Source organism: Macaca mulatta, chromosome 15 (genome assembly GCF_049350105.2).
Source record: "Macaca mulatta isolate MMU2019108-1 chromosome 15, T2T-MMU8v2.0, whole genome shotgun sequence".
Classification (NCBI taxonomy): domain Eukaryota; kingdom Metazoa; phylum Chordata; class Mammalia; order Primates; family Cercopithecidae; genus Macaca; species Macaca mulatta.
In genome coordinates, this window is record NC_133420.1 from 122,566,962 (window position 1) to 122,589,454 (window position 22,493).

The 22,493-nt window shown below is 47.1% G+C and overlaps 1 protein-coding gene and 1 long non-coding RNA gene across 4 annotated transcripts in view; one reads left to right on the plus strand and one right to left on the minus strand.

Annotated features, from left to right (window-relative positions):
* The window catches only part of ROR2 (receptor tyrosine kinase like orphan receptor 2), a 219,613-nt gene extending 209,767 nt beyond the window's left edge, over window positions 1-9,846 (minus strand). Inside the window, exon 1 of one of the 3 annotated variants that reach the window (XR_003723370.2) lies at window positions 9,340-9,836. Coding sequence is in view for 1 of the 3 variants with exons in the window: in XM_028835321.2 (XP_028691154.2) it covers window positions 9,340-9,436 (97 nt within the window). In the remaining 2 variants the exon portion in view is untranslated. Of the gene's footprint in view, window positions 1-8,116; window positions 8,552-9,339 lie in introns of those variants that run through there. The other 2 variants (XM_028835321.2, XM_077966333.1) reach the window with 2 other exon arrangements.
* On the plus strand, window positions 9,808-12,796 carry LOC114672680 (uncharacterized). Its single transcript, XR_003723066.2, has 2 exons — window positions 9,808-10,201; window positions 11,418-12,796. It is a non-coding gene; the product is annotated as an uncharacterized LOC114672680 (long non-coding RNA).
* The last annotated feature ends 9,697 nt before the right edge of the window (window positions 12,797-22,493 follow it).

Consider the following 22,493-nt stretch of genomic DNA (forward strand, 5'->3'; position numbering starts at 1 on the left):
GCAAATCGCAAATCAAGTGTGAAAGGCCATTTCCAGCAGGGCTGGGTATCAGATAACACCAGGGCTCCTTGTAGATAACAGTATTGAGATGGTGTGAAAAAAACAGTTCTTACCATTCATGCTGAAGTATTTTCAGGTAAACAATTAAGGCTGTCTGGGGCCTGTTAAGTAGGCCAGGGGAAATGAATGTGGTAACTGTTGAAGCTGAGTGAAAAATATACAGGGGTTCAATGCACTTGTCTAATTTTATGTATGTTGGAAGTTTTCTATAATAAAAATCTTAATTAAGAAAGAAAAATCAGAAAACTTGGGGCAATCCAGAAGCTAGACAAAGAAGAAGATTTTCAGTCCCTTCAGTGAAATGCTGTCTGGCCTCAAAAGCACCTGGATCGCATCCATCCTCAGTCCCTGTGACACCATTTCCAATAAAATCGTAACTGTGCGAGTCTTTTTCTTTTTCTTTCTTTCTCTTTCTTCTTTCTTTCTTTTCTCCTTCCTTCCTTCTTTCTTTCTTTTTTCTTTTTTTTCCTTGAGAGTCTTGGTCTGTCACCCAGGCTGGAGTGCAGTGGCTCGATCTCAGCTGTGACCTCCACCTCCTGGGTCCAAGTGATCCTCCTGCCTCAGCCTCCCAAGTATTTCGGATTACAGGCACCCAGCCCCCACGCCCGGCTAATTTTTGTGTTTTTAGTAGAGACGGGGTTTCACCATGTTGGCCAGGCTGGTCTTGAACCCCTCACACCTCAGGTGATCCGCCCTCCTCGGCTTCCCAAAGTGCTGGGATCACAGGCATGAGCCACCGTGCTGGGCCTTGAGTCTTTCTTTTAACAGCATGTGCTAAACTCCATTGTTCATTGCACTGGCTTCAGCCACCCATTGTTAGAATTTAACATTTTTAATTCTTTACTTTGAAACCATTTCACCTTTACAGAGAAGTTGCAAGAATGGGGCATGAAACTCCCCTCTCCTCTTTGCCCAGGTTCACTAATGTGTCACTCTTGCCCCACAGGCTTTATCATGGTCTGAGATGACAATAGTAGACTGCAGACATCAAGCCCCTTTATCCTTTAACATGGCAGCGTGTACATCCTATGAGCACGGACATCCTCTTACACCACCTCTGCACAATTAACTAACTCAGGAAACATAAGTCTGACAACATGTTTCAATAACTTATGCCCACCTTCCGATTTCCTCAGTGGTTCCACTAGTAACCATGACAGCACGTTTTTTCCTCCAGCACATGGTCAGGGCCAGCACATGCACTGGACTGCCTTGTCCCTGTGGTTTATTTTATTTTATTTTATTTTATTTTATTTTATTTTATTTTATTTATTTTATTTTATTTTATTTTTGAGACAGGGTCTTGCTTATTGCCCAGGCTGGAGTGTAGTGCACCATCTCGGCTCACTGCAGCCTCCACCTCCCGGGTTCAAGTGATTCTCCTGCCTCAGCCTCCCTAGTAGCTGGGATTACAGGCACACGTCACCACACCCAGCTAACTTTTGTATTTTCAGTGAGGACGGGGTCTCACCATGTTGGCCAGGCTGGTCTTGAACTCCTGACCTTGAGATCCACTGGCCTCAGTCTCCCAAAGTGCTAGGATTACAGGCGTGAGCCACCACGCTCAGCCCCTGTGGTTTACTTCAAGCTGGAGCTGGCCTGCCCTGTTTTATCTCTCATGTCATCGACAATTTGTGCTACAGACCATTGTTCCATAGAATGTCCCTCCATTTGGTTTGCTGATTTTTGTTCATAATCAGACTCTCTTCCCCAGATGGAAAGCAACCTAAATGATCTATGCTCTTGGGAAGGACGGCATCCATCTGCCCGAACCTGTGGTGTTAACCTGGACCACCCAGGTATTGGGATGCAAATCTCGCCAGTCTACAGTTAGTAACTGTCCCCTTGCCAACAAGGAATCTGTGGGGAAATCCTTTGAGACCACGAAAATTTCCTGCTCCTCATCAAACGTGTCTTCTTTAATGAGCTTAGCACTCATTCATGATGCCTGCCCAAATCAATCTATATGGTTATGGCTGTAAAATGTGATATTCCCAACTCACCTCCCATTTATCAGTTGGCATTTTGCTTTAGGAAGGGCCCTATCTTCCCCATCCCTCCCACTTAGGTTTTGTAGTAAATTAGTGTTTCCCCAACCACCCAGAAGCTCAGAATGTGACCTTATTTGGAAATAGTCTTTCCAGCAGTAATAAGGAACATGAGGTAAAATCATCCTGTATTTACAGTGGTCCCTAAATCCAATCATTGGTGTCCTTACAGGAAAAGGTCATGTGAAAATGGCGATGGAAGTCAAAGTGATACAGCCCCAAACCAAGAACACCATGAGCCACCAGGAACTAAAAGAGGCAAAAAAGTTTTCTCCCCTAGAGCCCTGGGAGGGATCATGGCCCTGCCACCACCTTGATTTTGGACTTCCAGCCTCTAAAACTGTGAGAGAATACATTTCCGGTTTTTAGGTCACCCTGTTTATGGCATTTTGTTACAGCAGGCGTAGGAAACTCATACATATAGTTATGTACTTATTATGAATGGTGAGTCCTGGATGCCTATTTTGTTCCTTGTATAAGCCATGCTTGTCTTTATTTATTCTGACGCCTAAATGGTCCCAGACTTGGCTGGAACTCCTTCAAGTTGGCCCCTGAGTACATCTGCCATGACCCCACCACTTTTTACCACTCATTTGCGTTCTAACACAAGAACACATTTCAGGCTTATTGCATATATTTCCCTGTCCCTGTCTCATAGTCATTCCTTCCAAGCCTCTCTAGCTCCTTTAAGATGAAATAGTATTGAGAAATCATTATCTGGGCACTAAGAAAGCTCACTGCTAATGAGGTACTAAGAAATAACTGTTAGATATAGAATAAAATATGTTTTACAAATTACGGTTCATAATTTAACATAATATAGGCCAAATATATATAAATGAAATCATGAGTTACACTGATATCTCCAATTCCAATTCAACCCCTCCAGATTCTTCCTTGCCTTCCTCTATTCCATCCTTATATCTCCCTCCTTCCTCAGTGAGCACCCTGGCGACAACACTATTAACACATTTCCCATTTGTCTAATCTCACAATTCACACAAAATCATTTCAGAATGGATATACACAGACCACTATGAAAATCTACTAAGAAGGATGCCAGTTTTGCTTTCGGGTTGTTGTTTCTCCTGTAGGCTGAGGATACACCGTCAAAGCACTAAGCCCAACATTACGGTTTCTTCCCCATCCCCCCCACCCCCCCATGTTACTCATTTGCAACACATTTGCATTTATGTGCTTGTTTGCATTCAATTCTAGTTTCCTGCTATTCTTAGTGATTTATTTTTTGAACTCGTAGAATGTTAACATGTCCTAAAAGTCAAAAATATACCCAAAAATGAGAATAAACTAATAGAAAGGAAACTACCTCAACATAATAAAAGCCATATATGACAAGCCCCTAGCAAACATCACACTCAATGTTAAAAGATTGAAAGCTTTTCCTCCAAGATCAGGAACAAGACAAGAATGCCCACTTTTACGTCTTCTATTCAACACAGTACAGTCATGTGTTGCTCAACGATGATGATACATTCTGGGAAACGTGCCCCTGGGCAATTTCATCATCATAGGAACATCATAGAGTGTTCCTCACACACACTGCACACCTAGGCTATGCGGTGTAGCCTACTTCTCCTAGGCTACAACAAACCTGTACAGCATGTGGCTGTACTGAATACTGTAGGCAACTGTAACAGGATGGGAAGCATTTGTGTATCTAACCATATAAAAGGCACAGTCATATACAGCAGTGTTATCTTATGGGACCACTGTAGGTGGTCATATAGGTGGTCCATCATCTGAAAACATCATTATTTGGCCCATGACTGTATTGGAAGTTCTAGGCTGAGCAATTAGGCAAGGCCAAAAATAATAAAAGGCATCCAAATTGTAAAGGAAGAAGTAAAATTATACCTATTTGTAGATGATATGACCTTACACATAGAATAAGAGCTACAAAAATGCTATTTGAGCTAATAAGCAAATTCCACAGGCTTGCAGGTTAGAAAATCAACACACAAAAATGTGACATTTCTGTGCACTAACAGTGGGCTGTGTGAAAAGGAATGTGAAAAGGAAATTTAAAGAACACAATTCCAATTACAACCGTTCAAAAATAAAAAAATACTCAGGAATAGATTTAATTTCAGAGGCAAAAGACTCATACATTGAAAACTAAAAAACGTTCCTGAAAGAAATGAAACCTCTAAATAAACGGGAAGACATCCTGTGTTTATGAACAGGAAGACAATACTGTTAAGATGATGACCAGCCAGGTGGCTCATGCCTACAATCCCAGGGCTGGGGTGGGGGTGGGGAATCCCTTCAGCCCAGGAGTTCAAGACCAGCCTGGGCAACACAGCTGGACCTCCATCTCTACAAAAAAAAAATCAAAGAATTAGCCAGGCACAGTAGTGCGTGCCTGTGGTTCCAGCTATTCGAGAGGCTAAGATGGGAGGATAACTTGAGCCCCGGAGGTGGAGGCTGAGCCCAGGAGGTTAAGGCCAGAGGTAGTGAGCCATGTTTGCACCTCTACACTCCAGCCTGGGTGACAGAGCAAGACCTTAACTCAAAAAAAAAAAAAAAAAGTTAATTCTACTCAAATCCATCTACCGATCAATGAACCTCTACTAAAATCCCAACGTTATTTTTGCATAGCAATTTGTGGCTACTGACACCTGAAATGAAGCCAGTGAAGGGGAGGAAGTGAATCTTTAATCTCTTTTGACTTTAATTAATTTTAACTTATATAGCTGTGTGTGCCTGGTGGCCACTATATTCCACAGCACAAGCCTACAATGAGGAGTTCAGGCCTAAACATTTCCTTAATTTAACTGCCCATTGTGTTAACTATCCCTCCAGGAGGGTGTGGAAACCATTAGGCTGGGAGCATTTGGGATTTAGGGGAACCCTCCCCCACTCAGGGAGGACTTGAAGCAGCAGCCACATTCTCTTCTGATAACATCTAGAAAGTGACAGAGTGCTTACTGAAGCTCATTCCAGCGACAATTAAAGACATACACACCACTTCCCACTAGAACTGAAGGATTTCTAGAGGACCAAGCTACTTAGTCGAATTAAGCTACATTTTTGTGTAATTATTTCCTTCCCTTTAGCTTTTGAGTTTTTTGCTTCTTTCAGAGATAGGACTTAAAAGAAAACACCCACGGAAATCCCAAAAACAGTGCAAACCACACCAATAAAATTCCCTATTTTGTAAAAGCTTTGTGAAAACTCCCAGCACTGTTTGTTCAACAATTCTTTGGCCACTCTACGAATATGATTTTAAACAGATTACACCCCAGACATACTTTATGACAACTGCACACGCAAGCAAAGCTGTCCCACCCTCGTTTCCAACTTGGCAAGCTCAACAAAGCCAAATAAATACATGCTAGAAAAAGGCGGCTGCTACAAAACCCCGGCCAGTTGCAGCTATAATTAATGGGCCAGAGCGCCTCTTGTTGCTTGGATTTCTACTTTCAAAACTCAAGATGTCCACACTACCCACTGAAATCCTTAACAGTGTTATGGTGGTGTCGTGGGACAATGCAGACCCCGAGAGCCCAAAGAGTCACTAAGAAGCAATGTTTTCAAAGCCAGTCCTTTCAGCCCAACAGTCCCTTCGTGAAATTGCTAGTGGCCATGCAGCTGGGGTGCAACCAATAAAAATCCAGACCTAACTAGCAATGCTTCCTCTGCAAAGCAAAACTCCCTGGTTTCTTTACTTTGAAACCTTACATGCTTGGTATTCACAGGGTCCACTTGGTGGTCACCACGGGGCTCCCAAAAAGGAAACATCCTAATGACAATGTAAGAAGTCACAATCGATGGGCAGGTGCAAGGAAGACCCTTCACCATGTGGAAACCACAAGATGCTGATGGGCGGGCGGAGGAGGAGGAGGGAGTCCTTCACAGTGTCCCCTCCAGATTCCGAGGGAATGGACCAGATAAACACCAAAAGAAAAGGCCTGTCATTAAGGAACTGTTTCAGAAGATGGTTATAAATCCTGGGTAGGAGTCACACTTTGTAGCATACTTTCTTTCCCTGACTACAATGTGGAATTAGATAATTAGAACTCTCCACGGGAAAGGATTACAAGGAGTACACAAATTTCCAGCACTACAACAGACTAGCCAGGTCCTGCAGATTAAGGAGCTCAAGTCCTTCACATCCAGTTCCCATTTCAATAATGATAACTTTTCCCATCCTGGCCTCCCAGGGAATGCATTTTAAAGGAGTGTCAGTGCTCCAGCTGAAACCTTTCTAAAGGGGATTAATCTTCCCTACCTGTCAGATGAGCTGTTCCTACCCCTGCATTTCTATTCCACTGATTTCAGAAGAGCTTCCAAAGAAAAGAGCAGTGTAAAATTCAGACTCTGCCAGACTTAATCTCTTGGAGGTTAAATCCAGGCTAACCGTTTGAGGGGCAAGAAGTGATTCACTGCAAACCACAGCATAATAGACAGACATACAAACACCAATTACAGCAGCACTTTGAATAAACAATTTTAAAAAGTTTCACAATAAAAATAAAAATGTTTAACATTGCCTTAAAAATCTGCAGAGCACTGTCACCAAAAACTACCCCTAGAAAAAGGACATGTTTAAACCCATGTTGCTTTTTTACATATAAAATATAAAGCAGACTTGTCAGTTTTCCACGATTTGCTTTACTAATTAAAAGTTCAGCTTCTGCGCTTTCCAGAGCCCTCTCAGTTACACTGAGTGTCACATAGGGTCCATGGTGTTCAGATTTTCAGGGTGACACGGTTTATGAAGAGGACATGAGAGTTAAGCTGGATCTCACAATTACACTGAAAAATTTCAAATGTGTAGCTCTTTGCTTGGTACACAGCCATAATAAGAAAAATATGTTGCCTTACTATATACATAAAAACTTTTCTTTTTCCACAAAGTCGTCTTATTCAAGATGTTTCCATTTATTTTCTTCTAAATGGATTTCTTCTAGACGGATCACTATCATTATTTATTACCACCGTCACTCCAGGGATCCGGGCCAAAAGTAAACACTACGCTGCCAAAAATGGGGGCTGGGGGGACCCTAATGCTCCATCGTTCTCACCTACCCTACCTAGGATTGGTACATAGTCCCAATCAGTATTTGTCATTAGAGGAAACAGTCTTGCTATTAAAATGTGGAATAAGAACTTACAAATTCTTTTAGAAAAACCCTTAAATAGCTTTACAAAATAAATTATTTCGTGGATAAAACACACTCAAATAACAGGGACTCCTCTTTTCACAGCAGAAAAGATCTCAAACACTCAAATCTCCTGTAATCATTTATTCATATTTAAATAAAGATTATCATACTCTTTGGATTTTGTTAACCTAGCCGTCCAGAACGAAGAGAATTATATCCTATGCCCTCTCCTATAAAGGTTAGGAGTATTTCACTAGAAAAAGAAAATCACCTCCACACAGGGTTCAAAAATTAAAGACAACGACCCCGATTGCTTTGTTCATATAAGACATTTGTACATTCACTGGAAACTATGACAATGTTTAAATTCCTCCACCCAAAACTCAAGGAACTTTCCTGTTAACAATCACCTTGGTTTAAGCAATGGACCCACTGTGCTTTACTCATCGCCCATCTCAAAACCCCCACCACAGCACCGCCCCTCAAAGGCTGCGCTCAACCCTCACGGTCTGCAAGGCGGAGTTTTTGCAGGACAATTAACCGCAGGGTGACCAGCAAAGGCCGCCCAACAGCACGTCGAGCAACGTGATTAAGCCGCCTCCCTGCTACCCTTCTCCCCCAGCAAAGGGATCTCCTGGGAGATTCTCGGGGAGGGGTTGCAGAAATCGACAGAGGTCTTGAGTGATGGATACCAACTTAGAATGTGGCTTACTTATTTTATATATAATGCACTCTGAGCGATTTAGGCTTTAATGGACAGTGAGATAAAGGCAAGCTCCCTTCCCAAATCAAGTAACTAGGAATATCTGACGTAATTAACATCTGCTGAAACCAAAACACCCCCCAGGAAAGCCTGCGCAGTCTTCCTGACTCGCGTACCTTGGGCCGGCTAGGGCGGCAGGCCAGGATACCTGGAGTGCGCAGCTCCCAGCAGGGCGCAGGAAAAGCAGATCGTCTCCCAGCCTGCGACTGTCCCCAGATTCCCACCTGCCTGCAGGAATGCAGGGGAGGGAAGCTACTGAAGCCCATTTACTAGTAAGGAGCGTCTCACACATTTCGGGGGCTTAAGGCGAACCCCATCGGTCTCTGGCGCTCCTGGACCTGAAGGCCCCACCCGCCCTCCTCCACCCCAGCAGGGTGCCCGGAATCCGGTCGGAGGCGCGCGGGCCGGAGGTGCTCCCGGGGTCCGCACAGCGAGGGCGAACTGCCTCCTCCAGGCAACCTAGGCAGGTCCCCAGCTGCTCTTCCGAACCTCCCGGCCGTTCCTCTGCGCCCCGGGTCCAAGCAGCCGAGGCCGCGCAGAGAGGAAACCCACTAGGAGCCGGGCCCCGCCCCTCCCGCCGCGTGCCTCCTACAGGTCCCGGGGTCCCCGGGCGCGGCCAGAAGGCGGCCGGGCCCCCGCCGCTCAGGGACCGCGATCCCGGTCGCAAACCATTTCAATCCAGATCACACGCCACTTCGGCCACCTTCGACCCCAGAGCGGTGGGGGAGAGAAGGTTTCAGAGACCAACAAAAGGGAAGCCAAAGAGCCCGTTTCCATCAAGCGGCCCGCGGGCTGGGAGAGTCAGAACCCAGAGCTGCCGGCGCCCCCACCCCCGCCGCAAGAGCCGCTTCTCCGGGGCCACGTCCAACCCAGGATTCCGCCCGGCATCAGGCCGCCCTGGGGGTGGGGGGACGCCCCGGGACAGACTGGGGACACTCGGGACCCTGTGCCCTTGAAGGAGGAAGACCTCGGGGAGGAAGACCGGGTCGTGGGACCTTCGGGGCACATCTGCGGACTCGGGTCCCGGGCCCGGGGTTCGCACTCCCACTCCCACTCGCGACCCTCGGGAAGCGCCAGCTAGAGGCTCCCCGCCGCCCCCGCCCGCCCGCAGCCTCTAGAAACAGGCGTCCCCAGAGCGCGGCTTATTGTAACCAGCCCGAGGGGGTCCGGGGTGCGGGCGGGGAGCGGCGCCGGGCGCGGTGCGAATGGCCCTCCCTGGCGCCCCTCGTTCGGGAGCACGGGCGCCGGCGCGGCGGCCGAGAGCAGAGTGGCGGAGGAAGGGCTGGCCCAGCAAGCCGCGAGCCACCGCCTGCGCACGAGGGGGTGCGCCGGATCCTACCTGAAGTCCGGGACACCGAAAGCAGAAGCGCGGCGGCCGCCCAGACGGCCGGGATGCACAGCAGCGGCCGCCGCGGGAGCGCCGAGCCCCGGGCCATGCCGCGGGCAGTGGGGGCCGGGCCGCCCTCCGAACTTCGGGCCGGGGCGCGGGGTCAGGCGCCACCACCCCTTTCTGCCGCGCGTCCTCCCCTCCTTCTCCCCGGCGCTTCGCAAATGGGTCCACTTCGAGGACCTCCTCGTCGTCGTCGTCTTCTTTGGGCCCGGATGCGCCGCTCTGCTCCAGTCGCGGCGCGGGCTGGCTGGGGAGGTTCCTGGGCGCGGGCTGGGGCGTCCCGCCGGCCGCCAGGACGAGCGCGGGGGGCGGACCGCGGGCGGGCGCGCAGGAGGCAGGGTCCCAGCTCGCCCGCCCCGATGGGCAGAGCGAGGCTTGCGCCAGCGCCCCCTGCCGGGGGAACGCGCGGGCGGCGGGCGGCGGGCGGCGGGCGGCGGGCGGCGGGCGGCGGGCGGGACCCAGGGAGTGGGGGCCGCAGCTGGGGCCCCGACCTGCCTCCCGCGCCCGCCCTCGGGCCTGCGCCTCCGAACGCTTGAACACAAAGGTGGCTCCTTGGGGGCGTCAGCCGGGGTTAGGCGGGTCTCCCCACGCAGGAGAGGTGCCCAGAGCGGTTGCCCCCGACTTTCGGGGCGAGACACACGGGGATCTAAGTCACAAATCAGTAACTCCGGGCTGCACTACGCACCGGGACAAATCTGAGAGCCACCCAGTCCCAGACACCAGCGGTGAGGCAGAAAGAGGAGAAGCAAAAGCTGGAAAAGGAAACCTTCAGGAAAACAAACAGGCCGCGTTGGCACCGGCGCCCTCCCAGGTCGGTGGGGACAAGCGCGTCCCCCAAAATGCTCAAAACTGCCAGGGGTGGAGCTGCGTGGAGGGAGCCCTCGGGAGCGCGGTGCTATCTGAAGCCACCGCGGCTTTTGGTTTACTGTTAAAAGCAAATTGTATAATTTTATCCATTAAAGGCAGAACATTATTTGTTCTTTGCAGAGCCCCAGAGCATGCAGAAGTAATTTGTTTCACTTATAAGAGACATTTTGAACACAATTCAAATAGCATATTTTCTTGCTTATTCTTGGTTTTGCTCAGCACATGCAAATGTCTTTGTTTTTCCTCTCTTAGAGGAAGGAATTGGATTCTCCAGCATGTCAGTTGCTTGTTCCATGAGATTGATCTTTCAACTGATTATCCAGCAGTTTGTTTGGTGTTTTTGCTGGAGTGCCCAGCCCTGTTCATTGGAGTGCATTAGGCAGAGCCCTGGCCTTGGGTGCCAGACCTGAGACCTCAGACAACTGGCCAGAAATAAAAACTCTCTTGCTATGGTCTGCGGACGAAATGACTAAGCCAGCTCTAGCCCGTTACCTCTATTAAAAGTATTTAGGCGCCCGGCCATCTCTACCCGATTTGTGTGGGGAAATAATCTCACGCAGTTCTTATTCCTAGGAGCTGCTGTAAATCCAGTAGGAGAATGGGAGAGGCTCCCAACCTCTCCTCAACTGGGTGGCAAAATTATTGCCAAACTTCTTAGACAGGCTTAGGCTATTCCTCTGCCCAGGCTGCTGCAGGTCTGAACGGGGGGATGCTCTCCCCAGTGTGGGGGGAAAACCCGACAGGGGCTGCAGAGAAGGGTCCTGAACCTGCCCTGGAAAACCCCTCCCTCAGCAATGCTGTGTCCTTTCCGCGGTGCTGTGCAGCTCGGAGAAGGTGGTCCCAGCACCTTCACTTTCCACTTCACACAGCTTGGGCATGTGGCTCCAGAACCATTTCATCAGCAGCCCTGCCATTTATTTTTGTGTGACCTTCCGGAAAACGACCTCATCATGCCTCAGCCCCCCATCTGTGTGTTATTTTCACGTGACTGAGGCCCCACAAACCCAACTCAAAGGTTTAAACAGCAACATCTATTTTGCTGACAGTTTCTCGGGTGGGGTCAGAAATATGGGTTATATTGCATACGATTTCTTAAAGCTTTTTAAAGCTTTCTTTCTTGGCATGTCTCTCTCACTTTCTGCTTCCTCCCCTTTCTGTAGGTTCAGAACTGAAGGATAAACATGAAAAGCAAAGTTGGAAGGATGAAAATACAAGCGTTCTCGGTGGTTAAGAGGATGTGGCTTACGTCCAAGGCCACATTGGAGCAACATACTCCTTTCCATCTGTATTCGTCATCAATTGCCACATAACAAATTGCCCCAGGATTTAACAGCTAAGAACAGTAAACATTCGTTATTTCACACCATTTCTCTGGGTGGAGAAGGTAGGAGAGGCTTAGCTAGGTGGTGCTGGCTCAGGGTCTCTCTCAGGAGGTTGCAGTCGGATGTCAGCCAGGGCTGCCATTATCTGAAGGCTCGCTGGGGCTAGCGGAGTCTCACAAGGTGGATTACTCACGTGCTCAGCAAGTCAGTGCTGGGTGTGGATGGGAAGCCTCGGTTTCTAGCATCCTTCTTGGGCATCCTCACAAAATGGCTGCTAGCTTCTCCCAGAGTGAGCAATCCAAAAAAGAACCAGATAGAAGCCACAGCGTCTTTTATCACCTAGCCTTGGAAGTCACATGCCATAATTTCTGCAACATCTTATTGGCTGCATGGGTGGGCCCTTTGTCACAGAACGAAAGTAAACAGGGTTATATATACCAAGAGATGGGAATCACTGGAGGCTGACACCACACCAGCTGTATGGGGACAGCCATGCTGATCCTTGTGATGGACAGCAAGCAAGAGGGAAAGAAAACGAGCAGGGTCTATACTGGCAAGAGCGGCAGGAACAAGCCCTTGCAGGCCTTAAGAAGGGAGCCATGCAGATATCTGGGAAGAGTATTTCAGCTGGAGTGAAGAGCCAGTGTGAAGGTTTCAAGGCCAGGGGTATCCTGGGATATCTGATGCCTGGGTGGTTAAATTATGTGGTCTAATTCACATTTTCCTGATGAAGAGTCATGTTCTATATCTTTTCTTATGCTTATTGGCCATTAGCCTACCTCCTTTTGTCAGATGTCTATTCAAATTTTTGCTGATTTAATTTGTATTCTTTGTCTCCCTCCAATCATGGGATTTCTTTTTTTCTCTAATTTTTTAATAAGGTCGGATGTCTTCTTCTTTTAAAGTGTTGCCCAGGCATGGTGACTCTTGCCTCTAATCCCTACACTTTGGTAGGCCGAGGTGGGAGGATCACTTGAGCCTAAGGGTTGAAGACCACCAGCCTGGGCAACATAGTGAGATCTTGTCTCTACAAATAATAATTTTAAAATTAGCCAGGAATGGTGGTGAGCGTCTGTAGTCCCAGCTACTCGGGAGGCTGAGATGGGAGGATCACCTGGACCCAAGGAGTATGAGGCTGCAGTGAGCTATGATTGCACAACTGCACTCCAGCCTGGGCTGCAGAGTGAGATCCTGTCTCTAAAACAAACAAACAAAAAGTTTTTAGAGTTCTTTTTTGTATGTTCTGGGTGAAAACTCAAAGGGATGTATTTTCTTCCAGTTTCTGGCTAGTCTTCATTTTTTTAATGATGTCTTTTCGTAAGTTGCAGTTTTTCATTCTGCTGAAGTCCAGTATCCATTCTTTAATTTGTGGGTAGTGCTTTTTGAGTTTCAATAAATACCAAATCAGACCCCTCCCCACCAAAAAAAAAAAAAAAAACAGAATATGGAGTTTCTGGGCATACCAAACTTCACTGCGTGGACGTGGAAAGTAGGTGACTGCAGTCCCAGGCATTGGGCCCACCGTGCTTTGGTGAGGAATACCTGCAGGCCAGTGCGGTGGAGTTTCTCACTTGCTCATTACTTTTTCAGTTAGGAAAATCCTCAGCTGAATTGTACCCTTCTGCTCCACTAGCAGGGAGCTCTACAAATATCCCACTGCAAACAAGATAAATTGCCAGACTTGTCAAACACAATGGCTTCATTTCCTCACTCCACACTCCTTGCCAGTCTGCCACCCTGAATCCACACAAGCAGCTGGGTGGGGTCATCCACGTACTGAACCAACAGACATTTTTGTTCTTCTCTCATGCAGTCACTCTGCAGCATTTTACCCTAGACCATTCCCTCTTCAAAACATGTTTTCCCTCGGCTTGTATGACATCAAGCGCTCCTGGTTTTACTTCTACTTCTTTAGACATTTCTCCTTGTTCTTCTTTGTACCTTAACCTCTTCCACTTGGCATATGCTGGTCTTGGTCCTCTGCCATCCTTTTGTCTTGCTCCACACTCTCCCAGTGAGAAATCTCTTCTAAGCTCATGGCTTCCACTGCCACCTATGTGCCTGGCACATGGCTTCCACTGCCACCTATGTGCCTGGCACCTCCTAAATCTGTAACTCCAGCCTGGTGTGCTCCTCTGACCTCTGAATTTAGATTTGCAGCTGTCTCTCTGGCATTTCCACATGACTCTCCCAATGGCACCTCAAACTCAAGTTATTTAAATCATGGACTCAAGGTGTACATCGCCCTACCCCAAACCCTGCCTCAAACCTCATCTTTTTCCCATGTTCCGTCCTACACCTGATGGCACCATCATCCGTGTAGTTCTACAAGACGGAAACCCAGCCCCTCCTTGCCACCTCCCTCTCTCCTGTGTCCACCTAGCACCACGGCCTTCAGTCTCCACCCGATGCCCTCTGCCTCCCGTCCTCTCTCTCCATCCCCATCACCCTAGCCCAAGATGCTTGTCTCGTTTGCCTGGAGAAGAGCCTCCTAACTAGTCTTTCCATCTCTAGCTTCCACCCACTCCAGTCTCCTCTCCACCCATATATGGGAAGAAACTAAAGCTAACGATGCTTCTGCCAACTGCCCTGCTCCTGTTCCTAAGTGAAAGCCTGAAATCTTTCACTGCCCTGGGGATCTGACACCTCCTTACCTGTCCAGGCCCATTCTGTGCTATGTTCTTGCTCCCTACCTTCCGGCTATTCCAATCTGTCATTTTCTAAAAACATAGAAAGCACTGAGCTCCTTTTCACCAGGGGGCCCCTTTAGCAAGCAGTTCTTTCTGCCTGCAGCATGCTCTCCCTCACTGCCTTCACTCAAACGGCTGTCTCATCCCTGTGGATGCCGCGTACGTGGAAATGCCTTCTCTGTTGTCCCCACCCCACAGTGGGCTCCACGGAAACCCCCCTGAGCACAGACCACTGTGCTCTGCATGCTCACTGGACTGAAGACTGTGTTCTCTGCCGACCTGAAACTCCACCAGGAAGAGACTGGTGTGTCCCCAGCAATGCCTGAGATGTGCCAGCAGTGAATCTGTGGATAAAAGGAAGAGAGGAAGGCAGAAAAAATGCCGACATGTTGAGCTCTGATTTAGGGCAAATAGAATAAATTCTTTTTATTTCCCAGTCTGCTGCCTTTCCCTCTAATGTACAGCAGACTCTTTCTTAATGATGCTGGCGGTCTCTCCGTTTCCCACTTACATGACTGAAGTGTAACTCATCCTGAAATTACTGATCATCCAGAAACATGGGGCTTTTATAAAGTAAATTTTACCTCAAACCATCTATTTCTGTGTACAGCTGTTTAAGCTATTCAGACTTTCTTGTTTCCATAAATTCAGATTCAGGAATAATAAAATAAGGATTCTTGTTTTCACCAATAGCTACAAAGTTTGGAAGTTCACAGGGCTTGAGTACAGTAGTCATTATAATAAAGAAATTTTGGCCAGGCGCGGTGGCTCACGCCTGTGATCCCAGCACTTTAGGGGGCCAAGGCGGGTAGATCACCTGAGGTCAGGAGTTCAAAACCAGCTTGCCCAACATGGCGAAACCCTGCCTCTACTAAAAATACAAAAATCAGCTGGACATGCTGGCGCACGCCTATAATCCCAACTACTTGGGAGACTGAGGCAGAATTGCTTGAACCCGGAAGGCAGAGGTTGCAGTGAGCTGAGATCGCACCACTGGAGTCCAGACTGGGTGACTGCAAGACTCTGTCTCGGAAAAAAAAAAAAAAAAGAAACTTTATCTTAAATTTCCAATCTTTTTTTTTTTTTAGACGGAGTTTTGCTCTTTGTTGCCCGGGTTGGAGTACAGTGGCACCATCTCAGCTCACTGCAACCTCTGCCTCCCAGGTTCAAGCTGTTTTCCTGCCTCAGCCTCCTGAGTAGCTGGGATTACAGGCACCTGCCACCACACCTGGCTAGTTTTTATATTTTTAGTAGAGACAGGGTTTCGCCATGTTGGCCAGGATGGTCTTGAACTCCTGACCTCAGGAGATCCACCTGCCTTGGCCTCCCAAAGTGCTGGGATTACAGGCGTGAGCCACCACGCCTGGCTGACTTAATCTCCTTAATCGTGTTGAGAATTCTCCTGAAACCAAGTATTGGTGTCTTTGCCAACACCAATTCTCTGATTCTCCCAAAATCAGCTGGGTGCCCAGCAATTTCATTTTATTATGACACTAGCTATCCAGATTTAGGAGCAGACTCGACAGGTTTAAAGGCTCAGTCCCACAAGACTGACCCCCACTTCAGACGCCAACCCCAAGTACTGAGTTCCCAGGTTACCTACACTTCTGTCTGACTTACTACAAATTTGTGGCTTCCCACAACCTCCTCCTCAGTGGGATAATTTGCTAGAACAGCTCAGAGAACTCAGGAGCACACCTTACTTACTATTGCCTGTGTATTATAGGGACATTGTCAGGAAGAGTCATATGGGAGAGGTGCACAGGCTGAGGTCGGGTTAGGAGGCACGGAGCTGCTGTGTATATCCAGGCACACCACCCTCCCTGTATCCCAGTGCACTCACCAATCCGGAGCTCCCCAAACCCCATAGGTGAGGGGTGGTTATGAAGGTTCCATTACGTAGGCACGATTGATTTTATCATTGGCCATTGGTGATTGACTCAGTCTGCAGCTTCTCTCCCTTCCCCAGATGTTGGGGAGGGGTGCTGAAAGTTCTAACCCTCTAATTAAGGTTTGCTGTTTCTTGTGACCAGCCCCTAACCCGAAGTTATTTAAGGCCCGGAGCCCAAAACCACCTTATTAAGATAAACCCAGGTATGGTCTAAATGGGCTCTTATCAACGACAAAAAGCATGATCATTCAGGAAACTCCAAGAGTTTTGGGGCTGTGTGCTATGAACTGGGGACCAAGACCAAATATATACTTCCCATGTACCACATATGTGGTCAGGATTTTCCTGATGGAACAGCTAGAAATAATAGATGTGTTTATATCATCATGGTTACTACCATAGGATTATTAGATTAAAATACTAATGCTGCTAAGATTTTTGTTCAGCAAGGTTTCATGCCAATAATATCTTCCAAAATCCCCTTTAAAAATAATGTGTAGGCCAGGCGCGGTGGCTCATGCCTGTAATCCCAGCACTTTGGGAGGCTGAGGCAGATGGATCACCTGAGGTCAGGAGTTCGAGACCAGGCTGGCCAACATGGCGAAACCCCATCTCTACTAAAAATACAAAAATTAGCCGGGCATGGTGGCGTGTGCCTATAATCCCAGCTACTAAGGGGACTCAGGCAGGAGGATCGCTTGAACCTGGGAGGTGGAGGTTGCAGTAAGCTGAGATCGTGCCACTGCACTCCAGCCTGGGCAACAAAGCGAGACTCTGTCTCAATAATAATAATGTGTAGGCCAGGTGTGGCCACCTGTAATACCAGCGCTTTGGTAAGCAAGGCATGAGGATCATTTGAGCCCAAGAGTTTGAGACCAGCCTGGCCAACATAGCAGAACCCTGTCTCTACTAAAATTAAAAACTATTAGCCAGGTGTGGTAGCACACACTTGTGGTCCCAGCTATTTGGGATGCTGAGGCAAGAGGATCACTTGAGTCCAAGAGTTTAAGGTTGTAGTGAGTCATGATCACACCACTGCACTCCAGTCTGGGTGACAGAGTGAGACTCTGTCTCAAAAATACAATAATAATAATAACAACAATAATAATTGACTTCTAGTCTCAAAAGCACAGTTAGAATCTCTATTTCCTATGAACTGGCAATCACCAGTTTTGTTGGGCAATGCTTAGACAGACAGCTACTCTCTTGAATAACACAATCTCTAAAATATATAGAAAATGATAGCTCCATCTGCTACTGGAACCTGCAGTGAGCTGCCAAAGTGCTGGGATTACAGGCGTGAACCACTGCACCTGGTCATACTTTATTTCTTTAGACATGGTTTCCTATAGTTCTTTGGACATACCTAAAGCAGCCGATTGCAAGTCTTTGGTCTAGTAGGTCTCATGTCTGGGCTTCTTCAGGGGCATTTTCTACTGACTGCTTTTTTCCTACATGTATAGGCCATACTTTCTTGTTTCTTTACATGCTTCATAATTTTTTGTTAAAAATTATACATTTGGCTGGGTGCAGTAGCTCATGCCTATAATCCTAGCACTTTGGGAGGCCAAGGTGGACAGATTGCTTAAGCCCAGGAGTTTGAGACCAACCTGGGCAACATGGCAAAACTCCTTTTCTACGAAAAGTACAAAAGTTATCTGTATGTGGTGACACATGCCTATAGTCCCAGCTACTCAGGAGGCTGAGGTGAGAGGATCAGCTGAGCCCAGGAGGTTGAGGCTGCAGTGAGCTGTGATCGTACCACTGCACTCCAGCCTGGACAGCAGAGTGAGACCTCATCTTAAAAAACAAAACAAAAAACATGGACATTTAAATAACATAATGTGACAGTTCTGGAAATCAGAATCTCCTCCCCTTTCCAGAACTTCTCCTTGTTGCTTGTTGTTTTAGCTGTTGTCTGTGTGTTTAAAAACTCTTCTGAATTAATTCTGTCTATAATTGCTTTAGACTGAAGGTTTATGTCCTCCCAAAATTCATGGGTTGAAACCTAAAGTGATGGTGTTAGGAAGTGGGGCCTTTGGAAGGTGATTAGGTCATGAGGGTGGAGCCCTCATGAATGGGATTAGTGCCCTTATAAAGAGAGGCCCCAGAGAGCTGCCTTGCCCCCCTCCACCATGTGAGGATACAGCAGGAAGGTGCCAACTATGAACCAGGAAGAGACCCTCACCAGATATTGAATCTGCTCGTGCCTTGATCTTGGACTTCCCAGCCTCCAGAACTGTATGCAATAAATTTCTGTTGTTTATAAGCCACTCAGGATATAGTATTCTGTTACAGCAGCCCAAGTGGACTAAGACAGTACTCTTTGTCATGTGCAGTCACTGCAGTCTCTGCTTGATTAGCTTATTGGCCAGCTATTGATCAAGCAGATTTCCTTAAACACCTGGAATTAGCCAGTCTCCCAATCTTTGCCAAGGGCCCGTGTGTATGTGTTGGGACATGCCTTCCACACTCAGCCAGGCAGCTGACAACTCTGCCTTTCCCTTCACTTCCTGCTGACACAGAAGCTCAGGGTCCATCAGAGGTGGCAGCTTAGGGGCTTCTCAGGTTTTTCCTGAGTGTACACACAGCAGAGCCTTCCAAATTCTGTGGAATGTGTTGGAGCATTTCAAAGCCCCATGGACATCTCATTTTTCAGCTTTTCCTTTTAAGCTTGCTCGTTAGCCTGTCGTTTTCCCCAACTATGTAGCAGTCAGGTTAAACAGTTGCCTGTAAATATTTTCAACAAACACCTGTGAGAAAAGGTTTTTCTCACTAGGCAAGCCCTGATTCTGGTCAAATAGAGACAGCCTTTCAAGTGGAACCTTCCAGGGAACCACCAGATAAACCAATGAATTACAGTTTCTTGGGAAGGAGGCTTTGAAGAAGTTCCACCTCCATTCTGCTTTTTCTGGTAGCGAACAGGCTGCTGGTTATCAAGGCTTCTGTGAAGCCGGAGAATAAATTGGGAATAGGGCAAGTTAAAGCACCTAATTTTACTGTTTTTACTCAGACCCAGCCTCTTTTTTTGCATAAATACTCCCTGGATTGCTACAAACCTTACGTTAATTTCCAGAGTTCTTAGAAAGTTGATTCTGACAATTTTCTCAGTTTTCCCATTGCTTTTATGGAGCAGAAAATTTTTAGAGGTTCTTACTTCACCATTTCCACTGACCTTGAACCCACTTCTACCAGGATTTTACCTCTCTCTCTTTACAAAAACTACTCTTGACGAGGTGTTGGTTTTTTTGGTTTTTGTTTTTGAGACACAGTCTCGCTCTATTGCCCAGGCTGGAGTGCAATGGTGTGATCTCGGCTCACTGCAACCTCTGCTTCCCAGGTTCAAGTGATTCTCCTGCCTCAGCCTCCCGAGTAGCTGGGATTATAGGCACCCGCCACTATGCCTGGCTAATTTTTGTATTTTCAGTAGAGACGGGGTTTCACCATGTTGGTCAGGCTGGTCTTGAACTCCCAACCTCAGGTGATCCACCCGCCTCGGCCTCCCAAAGTGCTGAGATTACAGTCGTGAGCCACCACGCCCGGCCGACAAGGTTTTTGGTGACTTTCATGTTTCTAAGTCTAAGGAATCAATTATGAGTCCTCATCTTATTTGACTTATTAGTAGCATTTGACCTTCACCTTGAAACACTTCCTTTGTTTGACTTCCTAAACATTTTACTCCTCTGGTTTCCTTCTGACCATACTGGTCATTTTCTATAATCTCCTTTTCTGCTTCCTCTCACCAATCTAACCTGTAAATATTAGGATGTCTTGTTCCCTTGGTGATGGTTTCCAGTCTCATGTCTAAATGCCAGTTCCATGCTGATATTCCCAAATGCTCATCTCCAGTCTGAATCCCTGAACTCAAAGAACAGATGTCCAACGACATACTCAACATTTCCACTTGAGTTTTGAGAGGCATACCAAATTTTGAAGTGTCCAAAAAATAGCATACTCCTCCCGCAATCTTTCTCATCTCAGTGAACATCACTTAGGCCAGAGACTTTGAAGTCACCCTTGACTCTTCCCTTTTTCTTACATGCCAAATCAAATCCATTAGCAAATGTGCTGCCTTTATCTTCAGAAAATATTCCTATAGCAACCAATTTTTAGGGGGCTTGACCATGGTCCAGGCCTCCATTGTCTTTTAGATGAATTAGTGGAACAGCTTCTAACTTGCTCTCTCTGCTTCCATCCTTGGTATGCTAAGCCTGGTCTCAACATGGCAGACGGGATGCTGCATTTAAAATCCAGCTCACACTGTTTCCTTCTCTCCCACTTTTTCCACAGTTGTCACCATTTGTAGAAAAGGCAAACATCTAGCTGGGCGCAGTGGCTCACGCCTGTAATCCCAGCACTTTGGGAGGCCGAGGCGGGTGGATCACAAGGTCAGGAGTTTGAGACCAGCCTGGCCAACATGGTGAAACCCCTGTCTCTACTAAAAATTAAAAAATTAGCTGGGCATGGTGGCGGGCGCCTGTAATCCCAGCTACTCGGGAGGCTAAGGCAGGAGAATGGTTTGAACTCGGGAGCTGGAGCTTGCAGTGAGCTGAGATCGCGCCATTGCACTCCAGCCTGGGCGACAGGGTGAGATGCTGTCTCAAAAAAAAAAAAAAAGAAAAATAGGAAAGGAAAACATCCTTCCAGTGGCCTGCAGACTCCATGTGACCTGGCCAACTGTTCCCCTGTGCCCTCTGGTCCTAGGACATTCCCTGTCTATCACTCACTCATTCCTGCTGCACTGGTTTGCTTAGTCTCCCTCAACAGGTTGGGGACAGCTCCCCTGCTTCCTGGAATGCTCTTTCCTTTTTTTTTTTTTTTTTTGAGACGGAGTCTTGCTCTGTCTCCCAGGCTGGAGTGCAGTGGCAGTATCTCGGCTCACTGCAAGCTCCGCCTCCCGGGTTCACGCCATTCTCCTGCCTCAGCCTCCCGAGTAGCTGGAACTACAGGCACCCGCCACCACGCCCGGCTAATTTTTTTGTATTTTTAGTAGAGACAGGGTTTCACCGTGTTAGCCAGGATGGTCTCGATCTCCTGACCTCGTGATCCGCCTGCCTCGGCCTCCCAAAGTGCTGGGATTACAGGCTTGAGCCACCGTGCCCAGCCGAACGCTCTTTCCTAAGAGCCTACATGGAAGATTTCTCCACCTCCTTCAGCAGTGTCACCTTCTCCGTGGAGCCTTTTCTGACCACCCTAGTCCCAAACTTAACTGTTCCCATCTCCCTTTGCTGCTGTATTTTCTCCTTGGCACATATTGCTATCTATAAAACTACAACTTTACTTATTTTTATGGAGGGTTTATTCAAGATTTAACTCTCCACATGTGCTGGTCCAAGTGGCGTCTTTCTAGATTTCACTTTCCTCCTGCTTCTCTTCTTTAACACGTTGTCTGGGAGCCTGGTGTGACTCGCTCATCCTAATAGCAAGGAGAGAGAGGAGTCATCAGATCCACACAGACAGCCCGTCAGCTTCACTGGCAGGATGGCTGAACCGGTTCACTGCCTGGTTCTATCGGGCCTTTTGGAGTGATGTGCCACTACTCTTTTGGGGAGTCTGTGCTGCCAGCCAAGGGACCACCACCTTACATGGTCTTTTCCACCTGAACCAGGGCACTGACATTCCACAGATGTGCTCAGAGTTCTGCACTGGAGCACATGAGAACTCCTTCTATCCTACTACATAAGAATGCATGATTTATGCATCTCTTAGGGGGTATAGATTATACAAATGACACATTATACCATGAATTCCAACCCTGCTCCTGTCAGGATTTATCTGAGAAACTGATGCCATATCATAAAAATGATATGAACAGTAACAACTAAAATTTATTGGGGCAATTTGAAACAATAAGATTGCGAACTTGTTGAAATAATAAAACACAAAGTATTTTTCTTCTTAAGGATAGAAAGAAATTTAGTATTCACATGGGATGGAAACTAAATCAGTCCTGGTAACTCCTGATCTAACAATGTAGCGAAAATAATATAACAGGATGCATACCATCCTTAAAATTGATTATACTCTCAAGTTAAACATTTTCTGAATTGTCTATAGCAATTCTCACTGGCTTGTTGTAAACAGACTACAATGAAGTAATAGTAAATAAATTAATATACGTACAGCATTTAGAATGGTACCTGGCACACTGTAAGCACTGTATGTGTAATTAACTGTTATTAATCACACAACACGAAACTATGTATTACATTATATATACTTTCCATGTGATAAAATAGATTATAGTAACATTACTCTGGAAATCTATCAGTTGCATCCTAGTAGCATTTTATAACACACATTGTTGAAACCATCAAGAATCTATACTGACAT